This window comes from Lepus europaeus, chromosome 2 (genome assembly GCF_033115175.1).
Source record: "Lepus europaeus isolate LE1 chromosome 2, mLepTim1.pri, whole genome shotgun sequence".
Taxonomy (NCBI): Eukaryota; Metazoa; Chordata; class Mammalia; order Lagomorpha; family Leporidae; genus Lepus; species Lepus europaeus.
The window spans coordinates 81,209,407-81,235,886 of record NC_084828.1 but is presented as its reverse complement, the minus strand read 5'-3'; the positions used below and the strand labels follow the sequence as shown (position 1 = coordinate 81,235,886).

The 26,480-nt window shown below is 49.3% G+C and overlaps 1 protein-coding gene across 2 annotated transcripts in view; it reads left to right on the top strand.

Annotated features, from left to right (window-relative positions):
- The first annotated feature begins 16,499 nt into the window (after nt 1–16,499).
- Nucleotides 16,500–26,480, top strand: part of MUC13 (mucin 13, cell surface associated) — a 28,479-nt gene continuing 18,498 nt past the window's right edge. For both annotated transcript variants that reach the window (XM_062177179.1, XM_062177170.1), the window contains exons 1-2: nt 16,500–16,571; nt 22,415–24,229. In XM_062177179.1, coding sequence (XP_062033163.1) covers nt 16,520–16,571; nt 22,415–24,229 — 1,867 coding nt within the window. In that variant the 5' untranslated portion in view covers nt 16,500–16,519. The remainder of the gene's footprint in view (nt 16,572–22,414; nt 24,230–26,480) is intronic.

Genomic DNA, 26,480 nt, shown 5'->3' with positions numbered 1-26,480 from the left:
GCACCTGGGCCATCCTCCACTGCTTTCACAGGCCACAGCAGAGAGCTGGACTGAAAGAGGAGCAACCGGGACTAGAACCCGGCGCCCATATGGGATGCTGGCGCCACAGGCAGAGGATTAACCAAGTGAGCTATGGTGCCGGCCCCTATCACTGCTTATTAAGAGCCATAACAAATGTTGATTTCCACTGACCCATTCATTTCACTCTGGAAGAATCTTCTCTAAAGGAATAATTCATACCTGGCACAGTTCAGGGCAAGATATTCCTGGTGGATTTAGAGCTGTGCCGGCTGAAAACAGCTATCTCTAATTGCCTAGCCAGGTTGGCTTAATCTCCCCTTCAAAGAATATTATGAGGGGTCGTCACAAAGCTCATGGAAAATGAATATTAAGAAAATAACTGCATACATTTAAAAATGTTTTACACCAGAATGAGCTTACCATTTAATTCCATTTTCCACAAGCTTTTAGAAATACACTTGTATGTCGCTATTTGTTATAACTATCACGTAGTGAAGAGAGAAAAGATTTTAAAGAGTTTGCTGTTAAAAAATGTACAAGGGCAGCTCTGTGGGTGGCAGGGTTAAGGAGTAAAGAGAGCTTTCACTTTTCATATTTCTGTATTCCTGGAAATTTTTTATAAATGTTTTATAATTTAAAAAAATAAGAAAAAATTGGCAAGATAAAAGCTTGAAAATAAACTCAGCAAAACACTGACAATTCCAGGGTGGAAAGTTTTATTTCCCTCCTTTTCCACTTTCAGATTTTCTTTGTAATATGTAGCTAAAAATTATTTTACAAAACTTTTTAAAAATATTTATTTATCTACTTGAAAGGCAGGAAAGATTACACCTGCTGGTTGGTTGGTTCACTCCCTAGCCAACCACAACAGCTGGGGTTGGGCCGGTCGGAAACCAGGAGCTTCCTCCAGGTCTCCCATTTAGGTAGCAGGGGTCCAACTATTTGGGCCATCCTTTGTTGCTTTTCCCAGGCCATTAGCAGGGAGCTGGATCAGAAGTGGAGCAGCTGGGACACGAACCTGTACCCTTTGGAATGCTGGCATCACAGGCAGTGGCTTTACCTGCTATGCCACAGTGCTAGCCCCCAGTACATTTTTTTCAATAGAAAATGTATCCTTCTAAAATTAAAATACAGTTCCAGTTTTTACTGAGATACAGTGATGGCAGTTTATGTTCCCTGGGAGGTCATTGTGACCTGGGTATCACGGATGCGTAAGGGGAAGGTCCAGGGGGCTGAGGAATTTGCTAGCCCCCGGAGCTGGGTCTCGAGTGCGCTTAGACCCGTCTGGCTCCTAAGTCTGCTCAAGTTCACTGCACCTGCCCTCAGGACTCTCCCTCTGAAGCCCTGGGCCTGAGAAATTCTTGAGTGATCAGCTTCTTGGAAATCTGTGACAGGTAGTAATAACAAGCAGAATCATCAGCCACTGGCATTGACCTAGATGTGATAAGAAGGCCAAGGTACTGGAAATGACTTAGTATGAAAGGACATAGGGCATTGGGGTTTGCGAGGAGGGAGCCTTAGGGAGCTGCTTACTCCATTCTCTGGGATAAGCCTGTGCCCAAGAGAGGACTAAGACAAGGACTGAACTATGAGTTGGGTTTTTGTAGCTGATTCCACGTAGTGCTGTGTTTCGTTTTTGTCCTGTTCCTGACGATCCCCTAACCTTTGCCAACAAGCTGAAACTCGCATTATAGCAAGGAGGGCATACTGCTTTTGGCTCCCTTGCCCCACAATCCTATGCTCTTGTCCAGAGAGCTAAGCCAGGTTCACCTGCAGGAACAATGGCACATCGAGGCTGTTGGTGTCTCTTGATTGGCAGTTTTCTCTTCTCCTCTCCAGTGGGAAGTAGGTCAAAGAGCCCTCTGGCTTCCATGCTGGTGACTCCCACATCCCCATGATTCCTAACTTCCTGCTAGCTCCTGCGTCATCACCCATTAGGCTGTAAGCAGAGACCTCGGTTTCCTTCAGCTTTTTGTTTTGGAGTCAAAACCTGCTTCCTTCTGTTCACACATAGCAAATGCTTAATAAATATTTGTAAAATTGGCTTCCGTGTCGATGCCATATGCTCCATTCTCTGCCCCCTCTCGCTGGCAGTTGGCTGGAAATCAAACTGGCCTCTTTGGTTAATTGATTCTTAAACGCCCTTGTGAGTATGACTCCCAGAGGTACTTCAGGGGTGCTGTGCTTATTATAGACTATTGTGTCAAACTTCAGAGCAAGGTGCAGGGTCCATGGCTCTCTGGCCGTATCAGCAATAACTTCCAGAGCTCATACTAATTACTTTGAAACTATTAATGTGAAAATATGTGGGTGATAAAACACAGCAGGGAATCAGTTGGCTCAGGGAAGGTTAAACATGGAAAGCAGCTCAGGAAATGATGGGACGCCACTCAGCCCCCACGCCCATTTCACAGATGAGGAAACCAAAGGTCAGCGCTTCCCAGGTTTTTGCAGCTGTTCGTGGAAAGACTGGAAGAGCCCAGGGCCAGGCACTGGGTTTATTACGCCTCCCAGAGCGCGTGTTAGCTGTTTCATAAAAGTACTGAGCTATGGGAGAGTGAGGGAAGGAGAGAGCAGGCCACGAGGCCCAGCCGTGATGACCTCTGAGGCTTCTGGGAGAAGAGCTGGCTGGGGAGCGTTCCCACGGTGCGGGCAGGCCTAGACAAGCGGGGATGCAAAACCACACCGCCCCAGGCCAACCACCTCCGCCCTGCTGCTTAACTTTCTCTCTGACCCCGTGTTTTAAGACTGACTGCTCAGAGACAATGGTATCTGGAACATTCATCCCAGTACTAGGAAGAAGCCCTGGAAGACGGTGGCTTGTAAAACCCTCATGGTCGGGGCCGTGGCTCAACAGGCTAATCCTCCGCCTTGCGGCGCCAGCACACTGGGTTCTAGTCCCGGTCGGGGCGCCGGATTCTGTCCCGGTTGCCCCTCTTCCAGGCCAGCTCTCTGCTGTGGCCGGGGAGTGCAGTGGAGGATGGCCCAAGTACTTGGGCCCTGCACCCCATGGGAGACCAGGAGAAGCACCTGCCTCCTGGCTTCAGATCAGCGTGGTGCGCCGGCCGCAGCGCGCCGGCCGCGGCGGCCATTAGAGGGTGAACCAACAGCAAAGGAAGATGTTTCTCTCTGTCTCTCTCTCTCTCTCACTATCCACTCTGACTGTCAAAAACAAAACAAAACAAAACCCTCATGGAAGTCAAATTCGCTGTCATGCTAGGGGGCTGAAAGTGAGCACCCGTTCCCCTGTCCATCCTTAGGATACTTCGGGCCTTGATGAGCTCTTACACTGGGGCGAGAGGACCTGTGCTCACCACCTGTTAGCTTGTAGATGAGGGGTTGGCCAACAGCATCCCAGGGGTTAGATTCAGCCAGCTGCCTGTTTTGGGTATAATGAGTTAAGAGGAATTTTTATATCGTTTAAGTCACCAAATAAATAAAAAGAATTGTATTTTGTAAAATGGGAGAATTCTATAGAATCCAAATTTTAGTGTTCATAAGTGAGGTTTCATTGGGAAGCAGCCACCCTGTTTGTGTATGGTCTACAGCTGCTGGCGAACTGTAAGGGTTCCGACAGAGTCGATGTGATGTTCTCATCTTCTCACACTGAGACTTGGCACAGTACACATCACGGTGGTGCAGTTATAACTCAACAGTATGTCAACTATGTCAAGTGCTACATATATAACCATACCTTAAAATTTTCTGTTTTTTTTTTTCCAATAGTCAATGGATAGCCACCATGTCAAAACAAGAAAGGAAGAGAAAGATGGACTTTAAATATTATGTTTTTAAGTCACAATATGTTATTTCGGGCTATGGCATATGAATTAATTTGTTATCAAATTAGATGGCAAAGCATTGCATATATTATGTGCTGACCTGATAGGTGGACTAAAATAAGAGTATATTAATATCACTACACTAAGCATAACTACAGTGTTTCCAACCTACAGGGAAGAAGCTATCAGAAATAAAACACTAGAAAATTAAAAACTGAGTATCTCCTTACAGTAGGATTTCTTCATATAATTAAACAACAAAGGGGCTGGTGCTGTGGCATAGCAGGTAAAGCCACTGCCTGCAGTGCTGGCATCCCATATGGGCACAGGTTCGAGTCCTGGCTGTTCCACTTCCGATCCAGCTCTCTGTTGTGGCCTGGGAAAGCAGTAGAAGATGGCCTAAGTCCTTGGGCCCCTGCACCCACATGGGAGACCCGGAAGAAGCTCTTGGCTCCTGCCTTCAGATCAGCACAGCTCCAACCCTGCGGCTAATTGGAGAGTGAACTAGTGGATGGAAGACCTCTCTCTCTCTCTCTCTCTCTCTCTCTCTGCCTCTCCTCTCTCTGTGTAACTCTTTCAAATAAATAAATAAATCTTTTTTAAAAAATAATTAACAAAAATGAGGCTGCAACCAAAATGTTTCCGAGTGGCTCATTTGTTATCCAAACAAGGAAGAGTTGATTATTAAATTGTGTTTTATTGCAGCATCCAAAGAAATGTGTCCAGAGGAAAGAAATTTGCTAAAGACTATTCAAAACCATGTTAAGACTGGGCAAGAAGAGTTGCTCGGGGTGCTGAGAACACTGGGAACGGTATCAAATAGCCAATTACAGGACAAGGCGAGTGATTTTGGATGGTTTTTCCTTGGATTTCGGAGAACTGACCATTGTTATTAATGCTATTCAGTTGTTTATGCAAGGACTGAGTGACAATGTTTTTTTTTTTAATTACTTTTTATTTATTTGGAAGACAGACAGACATATAGAGGGAGATCTCCCATCTGCTGGTTTACTCCCCAAATGCCCGCAACAGCCGGGGCTGGGCCAGGCGGAAGTCAGGAGCCAGGAGCTCCATCCAGGTCTCCCATGTGGGTGCCAGGGACCCAAGTACTTGAGCCATCACCTGCTGCCGCCCAGAGCACACACAAGCAGGATTCTGGAATCAGGGGTGAAGCCAGGACTCAGCCCAAGCACTGTGATATGGGAAGCAGTCATTGCAAGCAGCATTTTAACCACTACACCAACCACCGGCCCCAGTGACAAGTTCAAAGTGACTAAAAAGTTAGCCTCTAGGACCAGACCTTGTGGAAGAACCAAAGGCAGGAATATTTTCAAAATACACTTTAAATGGTGAATTTTATGATGTGTGAATTTTAAATAAAATAGCCTTTTTAAAAGAATTTTCTTTTTTTTTTAAGGTTTTATTTGTCTGAAATATAGAGTTAGAGAGAGAGAGATCTTCCATCCATTGGTTCACTCCCCAGAGAGTTGCTATGGCCAGGGCCAGGAGCCAGGAGCTTCATCCAGGTCTCAAGTACTTGAGTCATCTTCCACTGCTTTCCCAGGCCATTAGTAGGGAGCTGGATTGGAAGTGGAGAAGCCGGGACTTGAACTGGTGCCCATATGGGATGTGGGTGTCATAGGCAGTGGCTCAACTTGCTGTGTCACAGTGTTGGCCCCAAGAATATTTTCAGAGAATTTGAGGAAACACTCTTTTGGTATAAACTGAAGTGGGTTACAATCGCCAATGGTAGAAATATGTTGGGGCAGAAAAAAATCTGTAGCCAGACTTGTCTACAAAGAAAAGGTGAGGCATTTCTTATGATTATTCACTGTGAAATTCATGAGCCAGTATTTTGCAGAACAAATCTGAGTGTATCATGTTATTTAAACCGAAGTGTCAGTTGTGAACTTTATTCACTCTTAGTGGGCTTAACCATCATTGGCTCCACAATTTCTTGTTAGATATAGAAGAGAATATCCTCACTTACACTACTCTATGGCAGTTTGATGGCTAACAGTGATCACATTTTATGGCAAGTTTTTGTGCACAGGGCTGAGATTAAAAATTTTTTTTTTAATTTTTTTTTTTTTTTTGACAGGCAGAGTGGACAGTGAGAGAGAGACAGAGAGAAAGGTCTTCCTTTTGCCGTTGGTTCACCCTCCAATGGCCGCCGCGGTAGGCGCGCTGCGGCCGGCGCACCACGCTGATCCGATGGCAGGAGGCAGGTGCTTCTCCTGGTCTCCCATGGGGTGCAGGGCCCAAGGACTTGGGCCATCCTCCACTGCACTCCCTGGCCACAGCAGAGAGCTGGCCTGGAAGAGGGGCAACCGGGACAGGATCGGTGCCCCAACCGGGACTAGAACCCTGTGTGCCGGCGCCGCAAGGCGGAGGATTAGCCTAGTGAGCCGCGGCGCCGGCCAAGATTAAAATTTTCTGGTTGAAAGCAACATCTCTCAACCACTCATGTCAAATATTGAATGGCTTTGGAAATGATATTTATCGTGAAGTTTTGATAGTGCTTCTTAACTCATATACCTCCATATCCCTCTCATGATCTCACCAAGTTTGTTCTAAGCTCCACTATCTAGGTAGTTATGTAGTTAAATTGCTTTTTATGGGAGCTGGCCTTCGGGCATGCAGGTTAAGCTGTGGCCGGTGATACCAGCATCCCATATGAGTGCCTCCTGGAGTCCCAGCTGCTCCACTTCCCATCCAGCTCCCTGCTAATGTGCCTGGGAAAGTAGTGGAAGATGGCCCAAGCCTTTGGGCCCTGCACCCATGTGGGAGAACCGGATGGAGTTCAGGTTCCTGGCTTCAACCTGGCCCATCCCTGGCCATTATGGCCATTTAAGGAGCGAACTAGCAGGTGTAAGATGGATCTTCCTCTCTCTCCTCTGTCACTCTGCCTTTCAAATAAATAAATGTTTAAGAAATAAACTATGAAAATATTAACAATACATGCATGTATACAAATACCTTTGAACACGTGTCTGTTTTCATAGGATAAATGCCCAGAATGCAACTGCTAGGTCCAGGGCTCTGTCCAGTTTTAAGGGTCTGTGGTACATGCTGCCAAATCTCCCTCCCCACAAAGGCTGCCTTCCCCACTGCTGTGTATGAAGCCTATTTTTCACACCTTGTGGCCAACTGCAAGCATGAGCAGTCTCTTAGTCTTTGCCAGTGACAGTGTGTCCACATCCGGGCACCTAATTAATTGCTGGTGCTAAAGCAACCTCTCAGAGAATTGCTTGTGGGAACGTGCCAAAGTTGATTTCAAATTTGCATAAGGAGAAAAATCCCTGGAAAGGCCAAACCAAAGACTTCCTCTTAGAAGGGACATTTTATAGGGGACTGGGAAAAATAGTAACATCTGGTTAAAGATTATTGAGATAGTTGCAAACTGAATTCAAGCCTTGAATGTTTACTGGAATACCATTATGTTTCCCAAAACTGGCAACTTCAAGGAGAGGCATTTGCCAGGATCAAGGATAGATCAGAAAACAGTTCAGAATTCAGCTTCGTTCAGTCTTCTCTCTTACTAGAATGTTATGACACTTTTTATGTTGCTGAAATTCCTGGTTTTCTCTTGGTTAACGTACTGCTGTTTGCTGCCACACTTTTGGAGGTTCTCTTCTCTCACCCCATGAAGGCTCTATAGCACAGTGTTTTGCATGTTCTAGTTGATTGCACATCACCCTCAAGATTTTTTTGTGTGTGTATCTTTTTAAAAAATATTTATTTATTCGAGGTGCAAAAACACAGACAGAGGGGGGCCGGCACTGTGGTGTAGCGGGTAAAGCCGCTGCCTGTGGGGCCCACATCCCAGCTGCTCCATTTCCAATCCAGCTCTCTACTATGGCCTGGGAAAGCAGTAGAAGATGGCCCAAGTACTTGGGTCCCTGCACCCATGTGGGCGACCCAGAGGAAGCTCCTGGCTCCTGGCTTTGGATTGGCTCAACTGTGGCCACTGCAGCAATTTGGGGAGTGAAGCAGCAGATGGAAGACCTCTCTCTCTCTCTCTCTCTCTCTCTCTCTCTCTGTAGCTCTGCCTTTCAAATAAATAAGTAAATCTTAAACAAACAAACAAACAAACAAACAAAAAACACAGAGAAGGTGCTTCCATCCACTGGTTCACTCCCCAAATGCCCATAATGGTCCCTGTGTAGGACCAAAGCTGAGCACCAGGAACTCAGTCCAGGTCTTCCATGTGGGTGACAGAGACCCAAGCACTTGTGCCATCATGTGGTCTCCCAGGGTCGGCGTTAGCAATCAGCTGAGGTCAGAAGTGGAGTCAGCTGTCAGACCCAGGCTCTCTGATACGGAATGTGGCTGTCCTAACTGCTAGGCCACTCACCCAGCCTTCCTCAAGGTTCTTGACAAACCCTGTGAGCAGACTTCAAGAAGCTTGTCGGAAAATGAAATTAAAAGATAAGTTCATTTTGATGCAAAAAAGATTTTTGAAATATTTGCTGATTTTTTTCATTCTGTGCATTTTCTTTTTGTTTTTCTTTTTTCTTTTTTGACAGGCAGAGTGGATAGTGAGAGAGAGAGAGAGAGAGAGACAGAAAGGTCTTCCTTTTTGCCATTGGTTCACCCTCCAATGGCTGCCGCGGCCAGCGCACCACGCTGATCCGAAGCCAGGAACCAGGTGCTTCTCCTGGTCTCCCATGGGGTGCAGGGCCCAAGCACGTGGGCCATCCTCCACTGCACTCCCTGGCCACAGCAGAGAGCTGGCCTGGAAGAGGGGCAACCGGGATAGAATCCGGTGCCCCGACCGGGACTAGAACCCGGTGTGCCAGCGCCGCAAGGTGGAGGATTAGCCTATTGAGCCGCGGCCCCGGCCCTGTGCGTTTTCTGCGGGCTGCTGCTGCGGACACAGTCGGAGAGCTGAGGAAGGTGGACAGGTGCAAACCAGAAATGCCTGCGAAGCCCAAGCAGGTGCACGGCTGCTTCCACTTTCCTCCCAGAGCTGGGGACGGGGCTGGCGTCCCCGGGGGCAGTGCTGACATCTGCAGAACCGCTGCTAGCTCTGTGAGATCTGAGCTAGGCTGTGGCCCCCGGGAGAGAACCTTCTGGCTGTGGCCCCCGGGAGAGAACCTTCTCTCAGCCACCCTCGCCATAATTCCTCACAGTGAGTGGAGGAGGAAGGGGGTGAGAAGTCAAATGCCTTGTGGGACAGCCCTTGGGGGCACCTTCCCCCAGGGCTTCATTCCAGGAAACTGGGTAATAAAATGCCATTCAGATGGGGACACAAATCTGTCCTGGGGAGAAGTATTTACTTGGAGAGAGCTGACTAAGCTAGATAAGCGATTGTGAAATTTTACAAGCGAATCAGGAATCTGAAAAGCCAGTGTGTGTGTGTGTGTGTGTAATGTGTGTGTGTGTGTGAGAGAGAGAGAGAGAGAGAGAGAGAAGTCGCATGAGAAAGCTCAACTAAAACCAACCCTACCCTACGTGCTGGCCACACTTCCTCCTCACACCTATCTTTACAGGGCACATTTTTATAAAGTGAGACGTAAGGAGAACATAGTTTTAAACCCTTCCCTGATTGCTGCCAGTAACCCCAGCATTGTGCTTCCTGTTACACTGTCACACCTCTCCCCACCCCGCACAACCTGCTGCTGTTGGGTGGTTTTTCAATTTTTTATACTATACATAACACTGCAGCCAACATTTGTACATGGAATTTTCCCGTCCTTTGAAATGATCCCCTTTGAGCAAATCCCCAGCTTCTTGGGACTAGGGCATAATTTTTTTTTTTTATGCCCCTGACATTTGTCACCAAATTGCTCTTAAAGTGACAGAGTAAAGAGTTGTCCATGGGCACCCTCGTCAGAACTGGATGCTACCAACGTGCACATTTTAAAAGATGACGATAATACCTGTTTTTTTGTTTTTTTTTTTTTTTGCTTTGTTTTGGTTTGTTTCAGTATTAACATGTCTTTAAAATGAAAGGAACATTGAGTATTCATTTGGTCACGCTAAACAAGTTGTGGGAAATAAATTTCCCAAACGCACTGCGAGTCTGAAGACCCGGGAGCATGTCCTGTTTGCATTCCCTGCTCCCGGGACCTAGAGCAAACACAGCAGCATCCACTCATTCTGTTATTCCGTAAATATTTACCGAGAACCTGCTGTATGCCAGCTGTTTGCAGAGCTGGAGACAGAGGAGCAAACGAGGCAGGGAAACTCGACAGGCAGCACGCAGCTGAACCGACAGAGAAGCAAAGCAATTGCACGTTGAGCTGCAGCCTATAGAGGAAAGTAACAGGCTGGGTAGAGTCAGGTGGGCAGAGCAGCTCCCTTGGGTAAGACCCCCAGGGAAGACCACTCCAGTCATTCTTCCACGTGGATGTTCCTATGGCTTCCTGTTACTGCACTTGCAATAACCGCCACAGTTCGTTCCAAGGCCTGGGAGCCTCTGTGGGATCAGATCCCAGTTCATTGCTGATATCACCTCCTCCCACTCTCCTTCTCAATCGCGGTGCGCCTCAAAAACACCAGCCCCAGGGCCTTTGCACATACTGTTCCTGCAGCCTGGAATATTCTTCTCCCTTGTCTGAATAGCAGTTCAGGTATCAGTTCCCACAAGATTCGGTTGACCGTCCTATTTCAGGTAGCACCTCCTCATCCTATTGTTGTGTTTTATTTTCTTCATAGCATTTAACACTCTGTGAAATCATTGAATTTAATGATTTGGTTTCTTTCTTTCTTTTTTTTTTTTTTTTTTTTTGACAGGCAGAGTGGATAGTGAGAGAGACAGACAGAGAGAAAGGTCTTCCTTTTGCCGTTGGTTCACCCTCCAATGGCCGCTGCGGCCGGCGCATCTCACTGATCCGAAGCCAGGAGCCAGGTGCTTCTCCTGGTCTCCCATGCGGGTGCAGGGCCCAAGCACTTGGGCCATCCTCCACTGCACTCCCTGGCCACAGCAGAGAGCTGGCCTGGAAGAGGGGCAACCGGGATAGAATTCGGCGCCCCAACCAGGACTAGAACCCGGTGTGCCGGCGCCGCAAGGCGGAGGATTAGCCTGTTAAGCCACGGCGCCAGCCATGATTTGGTTTCTGCGGACTATGCATCAGCGTATGGAACTCCAGGAAAGTAGATCTCTTCACCAGCTTTGTCGTGACAAGAGTCACCTGATGGCTGTGCGGAGCCGCCTCCAGCTCCTGGTTTCCACTAAACAGCCACTTAAACTGTGTTCATGTAAGGTGACCGTTAGCGGACACCTAATTTCAGTAGACAGCAAATACCAGGATTGGAATGAGTTTGTCTGAGCTGGGGATTTTGCTTTTCCACAAGCAATTTCTCAGGAATGGTTTTCTGAACTAGAGTGATGCTGGTCAGCCTCGTTTGGTTGTCTAAGGATGGAGTTGATACATAGTGGATCTGGAAACTCAACTAGCACCTCTGTCGAGGGGTTAGAATCAGTGGCAGGCAGCTAAGGGCTTGAAATGGGGTGCAACGTTTGGTCTTGCACTTCAGACAGAAAACATTCTGTGGCTCTAGCTACCTGACCTTGACGGAGATGTTCGGTTTCTAAGGAGCATCCAGGGTGGCTTCGTGGTGCTGCTGTGTTGCAGAATCCAAGCAGTTCGAGGGGCTCGCGCAGGTCCGGCTTCATTCCAGATGGCATCAGTGCCGTGCGGTTGTGTTCACTGTATGTCCGGACACTCGGCTCTTGCTTTAGGTAAACGGGCATCCCCTGCTCCTCTTCGTAGCCAGCGTCATGACCAGAGAATGCTGGGTAAGCGTGGCTCCTTTGAGCTGACTCCAGGAAAGCTCACCTATGTCCAAGGGTAGCATTCTTTCTGTGGGAAAAGAATCTACACTCTTGATTTCATTTAGAGTCTAGCTGTATTGAACAAGTAAATATCCTTTTTCCTGTGCAGGGTTCAAGTCCAGTGAGAAGCAGGACAAAGAACGTGACAAATGGAGCCAAAACATCGCTGTTATTAAGGAGCTCATTTGGACTGCGTGGCCTGGGGATTCCCAAGACGGAGGAATCCTTACCTTCCCGGGCACAATCAGCAGTCCTGCGCCCGGGGTCTCTGCGGTGAGCGTTCCCGGTTAACTCTCCTGTGCTAACTCACCCCGCGTCCCTCGGGCAGAAGCGGATGTGTGGAGAGCCCAGGCACACGGCAGCAGGGAGGGAAGCATTTGCTTGGTCACACTAAACTTCTCGGAAGCGCTGAGAAGTGTGGTGTCCACTGTCCCAGCGGTGCTGGAACGCTGGGGCCAGCAGGGGCAGAGAGAGCAGAGGGCACGAGAGAGAGCAGGGCTGCCTCATGCTTTGAGGATGGCCCGACTTCCTTGTTGTCCCTGGGGTTTTCAGATAAGGCCAGAGACGAGTCAGGAAGCCAGGTGCGTGACCATCCTTCACCCCTCCCTGGCCACGATCTCCCATCCACGGTGAGCAGGTGGGTGGACTAGGAAGCTACGGTAAACACTGACGTGGTGGCAAGGCAGTGTCATTAGCAGATGTCCATGACAGCATTGTGCCCTTGATGTCTCAGGCCCAACGCGGGATCCAGCAGTGGGCCCTGCTGGTTTAGGAGATAGGACTTGGGAACCCTGCATCTGAGACTGTGCACCTGATTCTGTGACCTCAGGCCACTTTTTCAGTTTTCCTAGATTCCTGGCTAATCATTTATAAAGTAAATGTAGTGAAAATGCCCCCATAAAAATGGCAGGAAGGAAGAAAATATTTGCAATGCATGTTTAAAGAACTTTTATAGCTCAAAAACATGAAGACAACTAACTGAATTTTTAAAAAAGATTTGTTTGTAGGGCATAGTTAGAGACAGAAAGAGAGCTTCCATCTGCTGGTTCACTCCCCAGATGGCTACAGTGATCAGGGCTGGGCCAGACTGAAGCCAGGAGCCAGAAGCTTCCTCCATTTCTCCCACAGGGGTGCAGGGGCCCAAGGACTTGGGCCATCTTCCACTGCTTTCCCAAGCACATTAGCAGGGTGCTGAATCAAAAGTGGAACAGCTGGGACTTGAACTGGCGCCCATATGGGATGCCGGCATCACAGGCGGCAGCTTAACCCACTACATCACAATGCTGGTTCCAAGTAACTGAATTCTATAGTGGGTAAATTATTTGAACAGATACTTTACAAAGTAAGAGATATGTCTGGCTGATAAGCATAAGAAAAGATCTTCAACATTGTATGCCATCAGGAGATTCAACTTACAACAGAAATACCACTATGTACCAGTGGGAACGGCTAATATGACGCACACTGACAACATCTGGTGGTGAAGGATGGAGAGTAAGCAAAACTCTCATTCATGTAAATGGTACAACAACTTAGGAGAACAGTTGGTAGTTTACTAAAACGTGAAACACACACCTAACATCAATATAGCTGTTCTATTGTAAATAGTTACCCAAGGGAAATGAAAGCTATGTCCACACAAAGACTTCCATACAAGCATTCATTATACTCCTTTTTTTTCTTTAAGATTTATTTATTTATTTGAAAGGCAGAATGAGAGAGAGAGAGAGAGAGAGAGAGAGAGAGTCTTCAATCTGCTGGTTCACTCCCCAAATGGCCGCAATGGCTGGAGCTGAGCTGATCTGAAGCCAGGATTCAGGAGCCAGGAAGTTCTTCCAGGTCTCCCACGTGGGTACAGGGGCCCAAGCACTTGGGCCATCCTCACTGCCTTCCCAGGTGCATGAGCATGGAGCTGGATGAGAAATGGAGCAGCTGGGACTCAAACCAGTGCCCATATGGGAAGCTGGCATCACAGGTGGCAGCTTAACCTGCTACACCACAACACCAGCCCTGATTACACTTCTTTTTGTGGTAAGAAACAGAAAAATTCAAATGTTCTTCAATAGATGAATTGATAAATATTTTATACAGCAGTACATTTATGTTTTAATTTTTATTTATTATTTATTTGAAAGGCAGAGAGAGAGAGAGAAAGAGAGAGATTTTCCACCCCTGCTGGTTCACTCTAATGGCTATAAGACCCAGGCTGGGCCAGGCAGAAGCCAGGAGCCAAGACTCCCTTGTGGTCTCCCACATGGGCCAGCATCCAGTGCCTTCCCAGGAGCATTAGCAGGGAGCTGGGTCAGAAGTGGAGCAGCCAGGACTCAAACCAACACCCTGATTTGGGATGCCAGTCTCTCAAGCAGCAATCCGACCCACTGCATCCCAATACCAACCCCTACATTGATACATTTATACAATGGAATACTATTCAGAAACAAAATTCTAATACACACATCAGTGAATCTCAAAATGATCATGCTGAGTAAAAGAAGCCAGACCAAAACCACCCCAAACCAAAGCAAGCAAAACACAGGACACTTGTGTGATTCCACTTATATAACATTCTAGAACTAACTTGTAGTGACCAAAAGTGGGCTGCTGGCTGCCCAGGATTTGGGGTGATGAGAGGGATGGACCACCACATCCAGGAGACACTTCTGGGTGTGGCGGGAGTGTATCTGATGTTAACAGTGTTTTCACATGTCTACACGAGCCATTGAAAGCTGTTGAATTGTACGGTAGTTTATTGATATCAATCATATCTCAATAAAGTTAAAAAATAATGAATAAAACAGGCCTTTGTTTAAATCCTGGAGCCAGGAGTCATTCAAGCTAAGAATAGCACAGCACAATATAATGGGCCTTGGAAGTGTCTTTGCTTTGGAAAAAAGTTAAAATAGGCCTCTCAGCTGTAAAATAACAAATCCCTACTCCTACTCTTGGATGGAGACTTTGGAACAAGGCGCTCACTTTCTGGGTAATAATAGAAGAAAACAAAATTGTGGTTCCTAAGGTCAGAGTTAACACCATGGCTAAAATTCACACATTATTATTGCTTGCTATTCTCTGGCTGGGTCTGGACTCAAAGGGGAAGGACTTCATTGAGAAGAACCTAACCCAGGGACTGGAATTTGGCCCAGCAGTGAAGAACTCAGGCCCACATCCCATATGTGAGCTCTGGGTGCAAGTCCTGGCTTCCCTTCCGATCCAGCTTCCTGCTAATACACACCCAAGGAGGCAGTAGGTCATGCCTCAGACAGCTGGGTCCTGCCACCCACTCCGCCTGGGTGGAGTTCCTAGGTCCTGGCTTTGGACCCTCTCCTGGGTCCATTGCAGATATCTGGGGAGTCAACTAGCAGATGAGGTGGGTCTTTCCCTCTCTGTCTCTCAGCCTCTCAAATAATTTTTTTAATGGAGAAGACCCTAACCAAGTGATGAAGCTGCTTCCTGAAACACCGAGCGGTCAGGCGCTGAGCAACAAGGGGCCAGGGGGTGGGGGACTGAGAAGTAGAGCGTATAGCAGTGAACAGCCAGAAGTAGATCACATTGCCGTCTTGAGTCTTCCCATTTTGCCTGGCGCTGTGGGCCAGCAGGTTAGGTCGTGTTTGCGATGCCAGCATCCCACATTGGAGTGCCAGTTCAAGCCCTGGCTTCTCTGTTTCCGATCCATGTCAATGTATCTGGGGAAGCACCAGGAGACGGCCCAAGAACTTGGGCCCCTGCCATCCACAGGGAAGACCCACATGGAGTTCCAGCCTCCTGGCTTTGGCCTGGTGCAGCACTGGTTGGTTGCCACCATTTGGGGAATGAACCAGCAAATGGAAGATACTTCTCTGTGTCTATCTTTCCCTCTGCTTGCTCCGCCTTTAAAGTAACTAAATGTTTTTCTTTAAAAAAAAAAAAAAGTCTTTTCCCCACCCACCCCTCTTTTTTAAAAAAGATTTTATTTATTTATTGAAGAGGTAGTGTGAGAGAAACAGACAAACAGAAAGAAAGGTCTTTCGTCTGCTGGTTCACTCCCCAAATGGCTACAATGGCCAGGACTGGGCTGATCCAAAGCCAGGAGCTTCTTCTGAGTCTCCCACATGGGTGCAGGAGTCCAAGCACTTGGGTTATCTTCTGCTGCTTTCCCAGTCCATTAGCAGAGAGCTGGATGGGAAGAGGAGCAGCTGGGACTCAAACCAGCACCCCTCTGGAATGCTAACGCCGCAGGCAGAGGCTAGGCTTACTATGCCACAGCACCAGCCCCATTTTAGTCTTCCCCTTTTCTATGCTGTATTTTCACCTGTCACCCACAGCCTTTAGTACAATTAGGTTAAATTCTATGATTTGATGTTTACAGTGTGGGGGCGGGGCGTTCTCTGACTGTGTCTAGGTGCGCTGCTATGTGGCGAGCCATGGAAGCCTGGAGCTGTGACTGCAAAGCTGCTGGAAATGACCATCAGAGAGCCCCCCAGGTGTGGTCCCAGCATAAGGAGATGCAGCCAAGCAGCAAACAGTCTAAGGACACAGGTGAGGACTCTCCAGGGGTGCTCAGAAGATCAGCTGCAGGTGGCTGGGATTCCTTGGCTCCACTGTGGGTATGTGGAGTACAGATGATATTACTGAGCATTTACAGGGAAGGTGGTAGCCTGGGGACATCCAGGAAATAAAGAGATTAACCAAGCTCACCCACAAACAACCTCATGAGGATACTTGAGATATCTGGAGTTATTCTGGACTTTGAGCCAGAAAAATAATCCATCAGGCCAACTTCCAGATGAACAGCTGGGGAAAGTCCCAGTGTAGGGCCCGATCCTAACTACTAATTGCCTTTGGCAATTTTGACGTCATGAATGACTGGACTTTGAACCTGAAGGAGAGTTAAAGCCAAATGCAGTGAGGGAAGGAAGTCATTTCCTCCTTGGATTTCCCAGCGAGAGCGACAGAGATGAAAGCCTCTATTCTTCTTCCTCTTCTCGCTCTCCTTTTTGCAAACGTGGGTAAGGAGCATTTTTAACTTTCATTGTTCTGATTGTGTTTGTTGTCTTTGAGACATAGCCTGATGTGGACAAATCAGTTTTATCCTCCAACTCAGCACAAGGATTCATGCATTTTTGTCTGGGACGGGGGAGATAAAGAGAGGCCTGTGGACCAAGACGTGGGGGTTCAGCAAACCCAAGGTTTCCAAGGTTTGCCTTGGAAGGTTCCTAAGATCAAATAGGGACCATAGCACTCTGGACCTTTCCCTGTGAAAACCAGAGAACTGGCCTCGGGACAAAGCTTTCTTTTAGGGCAGGCACTTGAATTGGGGACTGGTCGTAAAGCTCCTCAGCCCTGTGCTTCCTCGGGAGTGCCTGGGGTAAGGTCATCTGTGTAAGTGAAGGCCAATGAGTTGCAAAGTGGAAATTATCTACAGAAAGGAATGAAGTGTTTGGTAAGACAGATGTACAAAGAAAGAGAAGCCGTTTGTAGAACCAGAGTGGGTGAGGTGGGGACTTGAGTTTTTTGAAAGATGGCTTTTAATTCCTACTAGAGGGAGGGTCGGAGAAGACTGCCCTTACCGTGGGGGTGGGGCTTGCCAGCTCTCCCCTGTCAACCCTGGGAGCAGGGGTCATGGCCAAGCCTTCAGCTGCAAGTCAGCATTGGTGAGGTTTGTGTGGCTTTCAGGAGCCACTGCTGGAAAAGACTTCTGTGAGATCCAAGACAAGAAGGGTTGCTGGGAAGCGAAGATTTGACTGGAAGAGGACAGGGAGGTGGATGGAGACCTGGAAATCGGGACTCATGGAGCCTCTAGGTACCTTAGGGAAGCGAGGAGGCTGTCTCGTGTCCCAGGAAACCCAGGGGGAGGCAAGTGACTCAGTGGGGCGCAGGCGGCCGAGCTCATGCCTTGGCTCAAGTGCCGTGTCATCAGGCCGTGGCAGAGGGGGGACTCTGAGCCTCAGTTTCCCCCTTTGTGCCAATAGTGCAGTGGATGAGTGATCAAGGAGTAAATGAGACCAAGTGGGCTCTGGCCTGGCACCTCGTAACTGGAGTTCAAAACTGGCTTTCCCTCAACGCCTTGTTCTTTGTCTGCACTTGTGTCCAATTTTTACACTTCTATTTTCTTTTGTTCTCCTTTGTTTAAAAAAGTTTTACAAGCAATGCAGACCCTTTGTAACAGATGCAGCCAGTACAGATGTGTGAGAAATAAGTGGGAGCACCTCCCTCCCCCCAACCCTGTCCTAGCAGCCCCTCCCAGAGGGACTGCTCCCACAGGTTGGTGGCTAGTGAGGTCTCCTTTTTGGTTTTGTTCTGTTTTTTTTTGGGGGGGGGTGGGGTCTTTTCATGTGGAATTTTAGGAATTGCTCAGGTGTGTGTAAGGAAGGACTATTTCAAAACCGAGTTCCATTTCAGGGTCTTAGAACCAGAGCAGGAAGTGTGTTTGGTACACCTGTACGTGCCCTCCCCCTCCTGGCTTGCATAGCACCAGGCTGTATATAATTCCTCATAGATGTTCGCTGGGAAAACATGAAAAATGTGCAGGTGGTGTTCAAAGTCGCTTTCACAAGCAAAACCTCCAGGCTGTTCTTCCTTTCTCTGAGGTGAGGGCCACTCTATCCCGCAGCAGCTGATGGCTTCCTTTGTGAACCATCTCATGATATTGAAGAGCGTAGACCTGAACACAGGCGTTTCACTGTGGCCCTCAGCTGGCTTTGACCAGAGCCGCTCCCGATGCTCTCTGGCCAGGCCCGGTGTCCAGAAAGCAGGCAGACCACGGCCTTTTCTTTCTTTCTTTCTTTCTTTTTTTTTTTTTTGGATAGGCAGAGTGGATAGTGAGAGAGAGAGACAGAGAGAAAGGTCTTCCTTTTTGCCGCTGGTTCACCCTCCAATGGCCGCTGCGGCCAGCGCACCACGCTGATCCGAAGCCAGGAGCCAGGTGCTTCTCCTGGTCTCCCATGCGGGTGCAGGGCCCAAGGACTTGGGCCATCCTCCACTGCACTCCCTGGCCACAGCAGAGAGCTGGCCTGGAAGAGGGGCAACCGGGATAGAATTCGGCGCCCCAACCGGGACTAGAACCCGGTGTGCCGGCGCCTCAAGGTGGAGGATTAGCCTGTTAAGCCATGGCGCCGGCCTAACCACACCCTTTTCTTTCCACTTGAGCCCATGGTTCCTACCCACCATGGGTGCCCCTCCTGGATGTCCCCCACACCCCTGCGTTGTTTAGAAGAACAGGACTTGTGGAAACAAAGGCCTTAGAGCTGTTTTCAGTATTCTGATGCCTTAATATATTTCTGTGGACTATAAATTGAACAGAATAAATTATAATTCCTCCAGGCCTTTTTACTAGATGGTGTAAGCCCTGAAAATCTGCTCTAAATTGTCTTCCCTGAAATCGGTACAACCCTCAGATAACACAGACAGGGACACACACACCCATGCATGCTCTCACATCTATATTTTAGTTTTTAAAAAACAAACTGGGGCCCGCACTGTGGCATAGTAGGCTAAGCCTCCACCTGTGGGGCCGGCATCCCATATGGGTGCCTGCCTGTTCATGTCCTGGCTGCTCCACTTCCCACCCAGCTCTCTGCTGTGGCCTGGGAAAGCAGTAGAAGATGGCCCAAGTCCTTGGGGCCCTGCACCCACGTGGGAGACCCAGAAGAATCTCCTGGCTCCCAACTTTGGATCAGCACAATTCCAGCCATTGCGTCCATTTGGGGAGTGAACCAGTGGATGGAAGACCTCTCTCTCTCTCTCTATTTCCCTCTCTCTGTAACTCTCTCTCTCAAATAAAGAAAAAAATCTTAAGGAAAATAAAACCAAATTGTACCATTCACAGCAATGAATCACTGTCAGCTTGGAATGCGTCCCATTTATTCAAATGAAGTAAGCATTCTTTTTAAATTTTTAAAAAAATGTTAATTTATTTACTTGGAGAGAGAGAGAGATCTGGTTCACTCCCCAAATAGCTGTAACAGCCAGGGCTGGGCCAAGCCAAAGCTAAGAGCCTGGAATTCCATCCAATCCCATTTTCCCACATGGGTGCAGGAGCCAAGCACTTGGGCCATCTTCCACTGCCTTCCCACATGCATTAGCAGGGAGCTGGATCACAAGTGGAGCAGTCAGGATACCAGCATTGCAGGCAGCAGCTTAACTTGCTGCACCATAACACAGGCCCAAAGTAAGCACTTTTTAAAAATATTTATTTTTTATTTATTTCAAAGGTGAACTTACAGAGAGAGAGAGAAAGATCTTCCACCTGCTGGTTTACTTCCTGGCTGCAACAGCTGGGACTGGGGCAGGTTGAACCTGCCAGGCACACTAACAGGGAGCTGGATTCAAAGTACAGCAGCCGAGACTGGAACTGGCTCCCGTATGGGATGCTGGCATTACAGCTTAACCTGTTACGCCACAATGCCAGCCCCCTAAAGTAAGCATTCTTGAATGCAATCTCCCTAGCAAACAGAAATCCAGGGCCTAGTGCTGTGGCTTAGCTGGTAAAGCTGCTGCCCACAGTGCTGGCATCTCATATGGGCGCTAGTTCGAGTCCTAGCTGCTCTACTTCCTATCCAGCTCTCTGCTATGTCCTGGGAAAGCAGTAGAGGATGGCCCAAGTCCTTGGGCCCCTGCACCCACGTGGGAGACCTGGAAGAAGCTCCTGGCTTCTGTCTCCATCCTGGCCCATTCTTGACCATTGCAGCCATTTGGGGAGAGTGAACCAGCAGATGGAAGACCCCCCCCCCCCCGCCTCTCCTTGTCTCTCTGTGTAACTCTGACTTTCCAATAAATAAAATCTTAAGAAATCCAGAAAGCAAGGTAGACAAGCCATCAGGTCCAAGATCGATCCCAGCGGCCTACAGTAAAACTGTTAAGAAGTCCCAGTTAGCTTTGTACAAATCTACAGGATCCTGTGGGTTATGTGGCAACAGCAGAGATGAAACTCAAGGTTGGATGGGTCAAGGCCATTTGCCCCCTTGTCCTGCCAGGCCTTCTTCTGTCCAGGATTTTCTATGGCTTGGGTCAGCCTCTGGCTGCCCTGAGTGTGGCCCCTAAGATAGAAGACACCGTGGAGGTGACTCCTGCTTCCACGGCCTCATTCTGATCCCCACGACCCTGTGCTTTCTGAGTTAGCTCCTCTGGCCTCCTCCACAGCTCCCTGCCCGAGCTGTAGTGAAAACACTGGCATTGCACAGTCTGGGCTTTGCTTTTGGACAGATCCATCAATCTGAGTATTGGCGGACTCCCCCTTCAACTGTGGGTGCTCATGTCTTTTGCACAGGTGCTGTGGGCTACAGGGTAAGCGCTTTGGCCAAGGAGAACCACAGCAGAAGATCGGTTGCAGCAGTCAACGCTTGCAGCTGGGGAGCTGTTTTGCAGCCCCGGCAGAGCCCTGTGTGTCTCTTCCACACCTCTGAATGCTAGGCAACCCCACTCTGCCCGTAAGGGACCCAAGCCTCTAGGGAGACCAGCCAGCTTCTTCAGCAGTCCGCGGTACCCTATGTTTATGAATTGCTTCCTGTCTAAAATATTTTAATATTTGGTTTTTAACCATTTGTCAGTGTCAGAACTCTCAGAGACAATTAAGGATTCTAGACAGTGGATCACTGGATCAGTTCTGTGTGTCCTAGGAGTTGTGAAAATGCAGCTTTGATGACACCATCAAACTTAGGACGACAATAATTTATCTTACTCTTTTAAAAGCCCTCATGTTGAGAATTGTTAATGGGTGGGAGCTACTAGAAAAACAGTTTTGGAAAAAGTTTAATAAGCCCTTAAACTATTCCCCCTGATCTCCTCCCTCAATCAAGCAACAGAAACAACTGACATTTAATGGAAAATTGAGGCCGATGCCTTACGGTGTAGAGACAAAAGGAATCTACTTTCTGGTGGTTACAGCACCACCTTGTGGCATTTAACATTTTATTTATTTACTTTTACTATTTGAAGGGCAGAGAGGCAGAGGTTTCCGGTTTGCTGGTTCATTCCCCAAGTGCCCCCAACAGCCAGGACTGGGCCACAAGTCAGAAGTCAGAGGCCCAGGCTCAATCTGGTCCCCCACGTGGGTGGGAGTGACCCCAGTATTCGGACCCCGACCTGCTTCCTCACAGGGAGTGCGTGGGCTGGAAGCTGGCGTTGGGAGAACCCATGCACTCTGACTTGGGAAGTGGGCGTCCCAAGTGGTATCTTCACTGCAGCCCGGGCACTGGTCTCGCTTTGTGGCATCGCCCCGTTGTCTCCTCTACGGAACAGGAACTCTAGACCTGCAGCTCTGCAACTGGAGGCGCTCCTCTCAATCTTGGTCCTCATCTTAATAAGCATTCACTCTATTCCTCATATTTCTCCATAAACATCCTTCAGCTTTATCTGTTTAATTTCTAATTTTATTTGTTGCGGGTGTTTCTGTGTATGTGTTTTGCAGTAGTCACGTGTTTTCATTTCTAAGATAGTCACAGGGGCCAGCATTGTGGTGCCACTGATTTGAGCCCCAGCCGCTCCACTTCTGGTCCAGCTTCCTGCTCAGGCACTTGGGAAAGCAGGGGAAGATGGTCCAAGTGCTTGAGCCCCTTCCACCCAGGTGGGAGATGAGGTTGGAGTTCCAGGCTCCTGGCTTCAGCATGGTGCAGCCCCAGCTGTTGTGGCCATTTAGGGAGCGCATCAATAGATGGACAATCTTCCCTGCACTGACCCCGCCCCAGTCTCTGACTCTCTGCCTTTCAAATAAATAAATAAATAAATAAAGCTTTTTAAAAAGCCATATGCATTCATTAGACTCAGTTGGTTACTAGTTGGTGTGAAGTGATCGTAACTGACACTATTTATTCAAGGTGCTGCCTTCTGAAACTTGGTATCTTTGTTTTTCCAGCCATCAACCAAAACAGCATGGCTGCAGCTAGCAACCCAACAAGTATAGCTGGCTCCCAAAACTCCACGGGTGTCACCACGGACCCCTCTCCTTCCGGCCCGGGCCCTGGCAACTCCACGGACCCCGACAACACCACGAATCCCGCTCCTCCCGTCCCAGACCCTGACAACCCCACCAACCCCGACAACTCCACGAACCCTGACAACACCACGAACCCCGCTCCTCCCGTCCCAGACCCTGACAACCCCACCAACCCCGACAACTCCACGAACCCTGACAACACCACGAACCCCGACAACACCACGAACCCGGCTCCTCCGGTCCCAGGCCCCAGCAACCCCATGAACCCCAACAACTTCACAAACCCTGGCAACACCACAAACCCTGACAACACCACAAACCCCGACAACACCACAAACTCTGACAACACCACGAACCCTGCTCCTCCGGTCCCAGGCCCCAGCAACCCCACCAACCCCGACAACTCCACCAACCCCGGCAACCCCACAAACCCCGACAGCTCTACCAACCCAGGCAACTCCACAAACCCTGGCAACCCCGATAACTCCACCAACCCCAGCAACTCCACGAACCCTGGCAACCCCACAAACCCTGACAACTCCACCAACCCCGGCAACCCCACGAACCCTGACAACTCCACAAACCCCGGCAACTCCACAAACCCCGGCAACCCCACGAACCCTGACAACTCCACCAACCCCGGCAACCCCACCAACCCCGACAACCCCACGAACCCTGACAACTCCACCAACCCCGGCAACTCCACGAACTCTGACAACTCCACCAACCCCGGCAACTCCACAAACCCCGGCAACCCCACGAACCCTGACAACTCCACCAACCCCGACAACTCCACGAACCCCGGCAACCCCACCAACCCCGACAACTCCACGAACCCCGGCAACCCCACGAACCCCAACAACTCCACGAACCCCGGCAACCCCACCAACCCCGACAACTCCACAAACCCCGGCAACCCCACGAACCCTGACAACTCCACCAACCCCGACAACTCCACGAACCCCGGCAACCCCACCAACCCCGACAACTCCACGAACCCCGACAACTCCACGAACCCCGGCAACCCCACCAACCCCGACAACTCCACAAACCCCGGCAACCCCACCAACCCCGACAACTCCACGAACCCCGGCAACTCCACGAACCCTGGCAACCCCACGAACCCCGGCAACTCCACCAACCCCGGCAACCCCACCAACCCCGACAACTCCACGAACCCCGGCAACCCCACGAACCCCAGCAACCCCGGCAACTCCACGAACCCCGGCAACTCCACGAACCCCGGCAACCCCACGAACCCCGACAACTCCACCAACCCCGGCAACTCCACCAACCCCGGCAACTCCACGAACCCCGGCAACCCCACGAACCCCGACAACTCCACGAACCCCGGCAACCCCACGAACCCTGACAACTCCACGAACCCTGGCAACTCCACGAACCCCAGCAACCCCGGCAACTCCACCAACCCTGGCAACTCCACGAACCCCGGCAACTCCACGAACCCCGGCAACTCCACGAACCCCGGCAACCCCGGCAACTCCACCAACCCTGGCAACTCCACGAACCCCGGCAACTCCACCAACCCTGGCAACTCCACGAACCCCGGCAACCCCGGCAACTCCACCAACCCCGGCAACTCCACGAACCCCGACAACTCCACCAACCCCGGCAACTCCACGAACCCCTCTCCTCCTAGCCCAGGCACCGACAACACCACCAGCTCTGAGGGCAATGCCACAAAGGCTACAACTGTCAGCAGCACAACTGCTGGTAATGTATCAACCACAGCTGTTTCCCCACCTCCGAGTGCTCACATCAGCAAAGCCCATTCCTCAGGGGACTGTACCCGGGTGGGGAACATGCAGCCTGCCAGCAGGTGAGGCCCAGGCCATCGTTTGGTGTGGTCTTGCCAAGGCAGGCTCGGGTGGGATTCCAAATTCAGTAAGTCTGGACCCCTCTGATTTTTAAGTTGATAATTTTGATTGGCCCACTTTTAAACCCAAATGGCCCTTGGCAGAAAAAAAAGTTCCCTACCTCTGCTGGGCCCTGTGACGTCAGTGACTGCCAGCAGCCCAAACAGTGGAACCACAGGTGAGAGGCGGTTCCACAGATTGCTCACCAAGTGCAGGACCTCAGGTGGGGGTGTTCCGGTGCAATAGGAAAAGACTTCATGGATGTGTATGGTGGACTTACACTCTGAGTCACAAAGGCTAGCAGTGGTGGCAATGACCTTGAGCCATTACTTCAGCTTTGCTCTCCTTTCCTTCCCACCCATCCCACCCCAAACTATTCCCCAGTGTTCATTTTGTGAGCGCCACCTCTTCTCTCTCTCTCCCCTCTAACTAGTGGACTTATAGAAATAGGTCAGTGTCTCTGAGAACAGGTCTAACTGAGCGCTCACTCTCCACTCGACTGGCCCAGCTCCCTGGTCTCAAGTAAAGTTAAGACGATGGCTGATCACAGTTTGGAACATGAACTAAATCATGGAATTCGGGCCTGAAGGAACAAAAGCCAAACAATAGCGGTGCTCAGGCCCATCCTAGGCAGAACAGGGATCATTGTCCAAAGGACACATCTTTTGGGAATATTATCTAAAAACAATTGATCTCAAGTTGAGTTATTGAAACACAAACCAGTGTATCATTTCCCTAAATCTGTTCTAAAACAGAGCCCCGCAAACTTTATCAGTGGAGACTAAATACTATTTTAGGTCTTACGGGCTACATAGAGTCTCTGCTGCCAGTGACCTACTGTCATTTTTTAATAGCAGCCATCGTCAACATACAAATGAATGAACCTGGCTGTGTTCCAATAAAACTTTATTTACAGAAACAGAAGTTTGGTTAGATATGGCTCATGAGCCACGGTTTGCCAATCCCTGGTCTAGAAGAATCCTCAAACCTAAGAGCTTGGGAATGTAGATAACACAGGTCCTTCTCAGACGAGGAGGTGAGGGCAGTGAGAGCGAGTTGGTGACTTTTACACACACCTCTGAGCTCTGCCCCAGTGTTCTTGGACATGTCTTAGAAACACATGGTTAAGCAAATAGCCCCAAGAGCCTGTGTCAAATCTTTTATCTGATGAACCGCTCTGAAGCCTCGGTCAAACAGGATGAAGCTACACAATCAGCTCCACTAGGATCAGGAAAGGCAACGTTTCCAAGTCACGGCTGCCTCCCAGACACTCTTTCAGAATAAGGCCGCCTTCCCGAGGCCTGGCCCTACCACCAGCTGTGGGGCATGGGGCAAGTCACCAAATCCCTTCCAGCTGTAATATCCTGTTAATCAGTTCCTGGCTGCAGTGAGCTGTGAGCCTGTTCTTCATTGCTGTCTTTCCCTTTCCCAGAGAGAAGCTGCACTCAATTTCTTCTCTAGGGTTTTCCAGATCATCAGGGTCTACATATAGGTTTGTAAGCATCTTAAGATAACTCTTAAGGTTGTCACCCACTTAAGCAACTCTGGAATCAAGACTCAAAACCACTCCATTCGACGGAGCTGAAGCAAATGACTCAGCAGGCTCCAGCCCTGAACTTCCCTCCCCCAGTCCCATCAGCTCTTGCAGAGGGAAGATGCTGAACTCTGCCCGCTCCGGGGGTCTCAGCCGGTGACGTGGCAGCCATTGCAGTTTTATTTCCCCTGTTCAGCTCGATCACTCAGAAAGCCAGAGGCTACAGTGACCCCCATGACCTCCCCGCAGAATCCTTGCTGGGCTAATCCACATTCTGCTGCTTGCTAAGCCTTCCCCTTTCTTCAGGAATAAGTATTCTGTGCATGACAACCAGAAAGTGACATCTCCTTTCTTTGAGGTGCTTTTTAGCTGCCCTTCTGGCTAGGAACATTATTCAGAACTTTAAAAAAAAAAAAAAAAAGACTTTCTCTCCAGTGGTGTTAGAGGACCAGGCATTAGGTTATGGAGGGCCCTTGGGGGTCGGAAGATTCCTGACGCCATAGAATCAGAGGCCTCCACATCTCTTTTCCCTGAGCAGGTTCTCGTCCACCCAGCTCTGACCTCTACTGTTGAA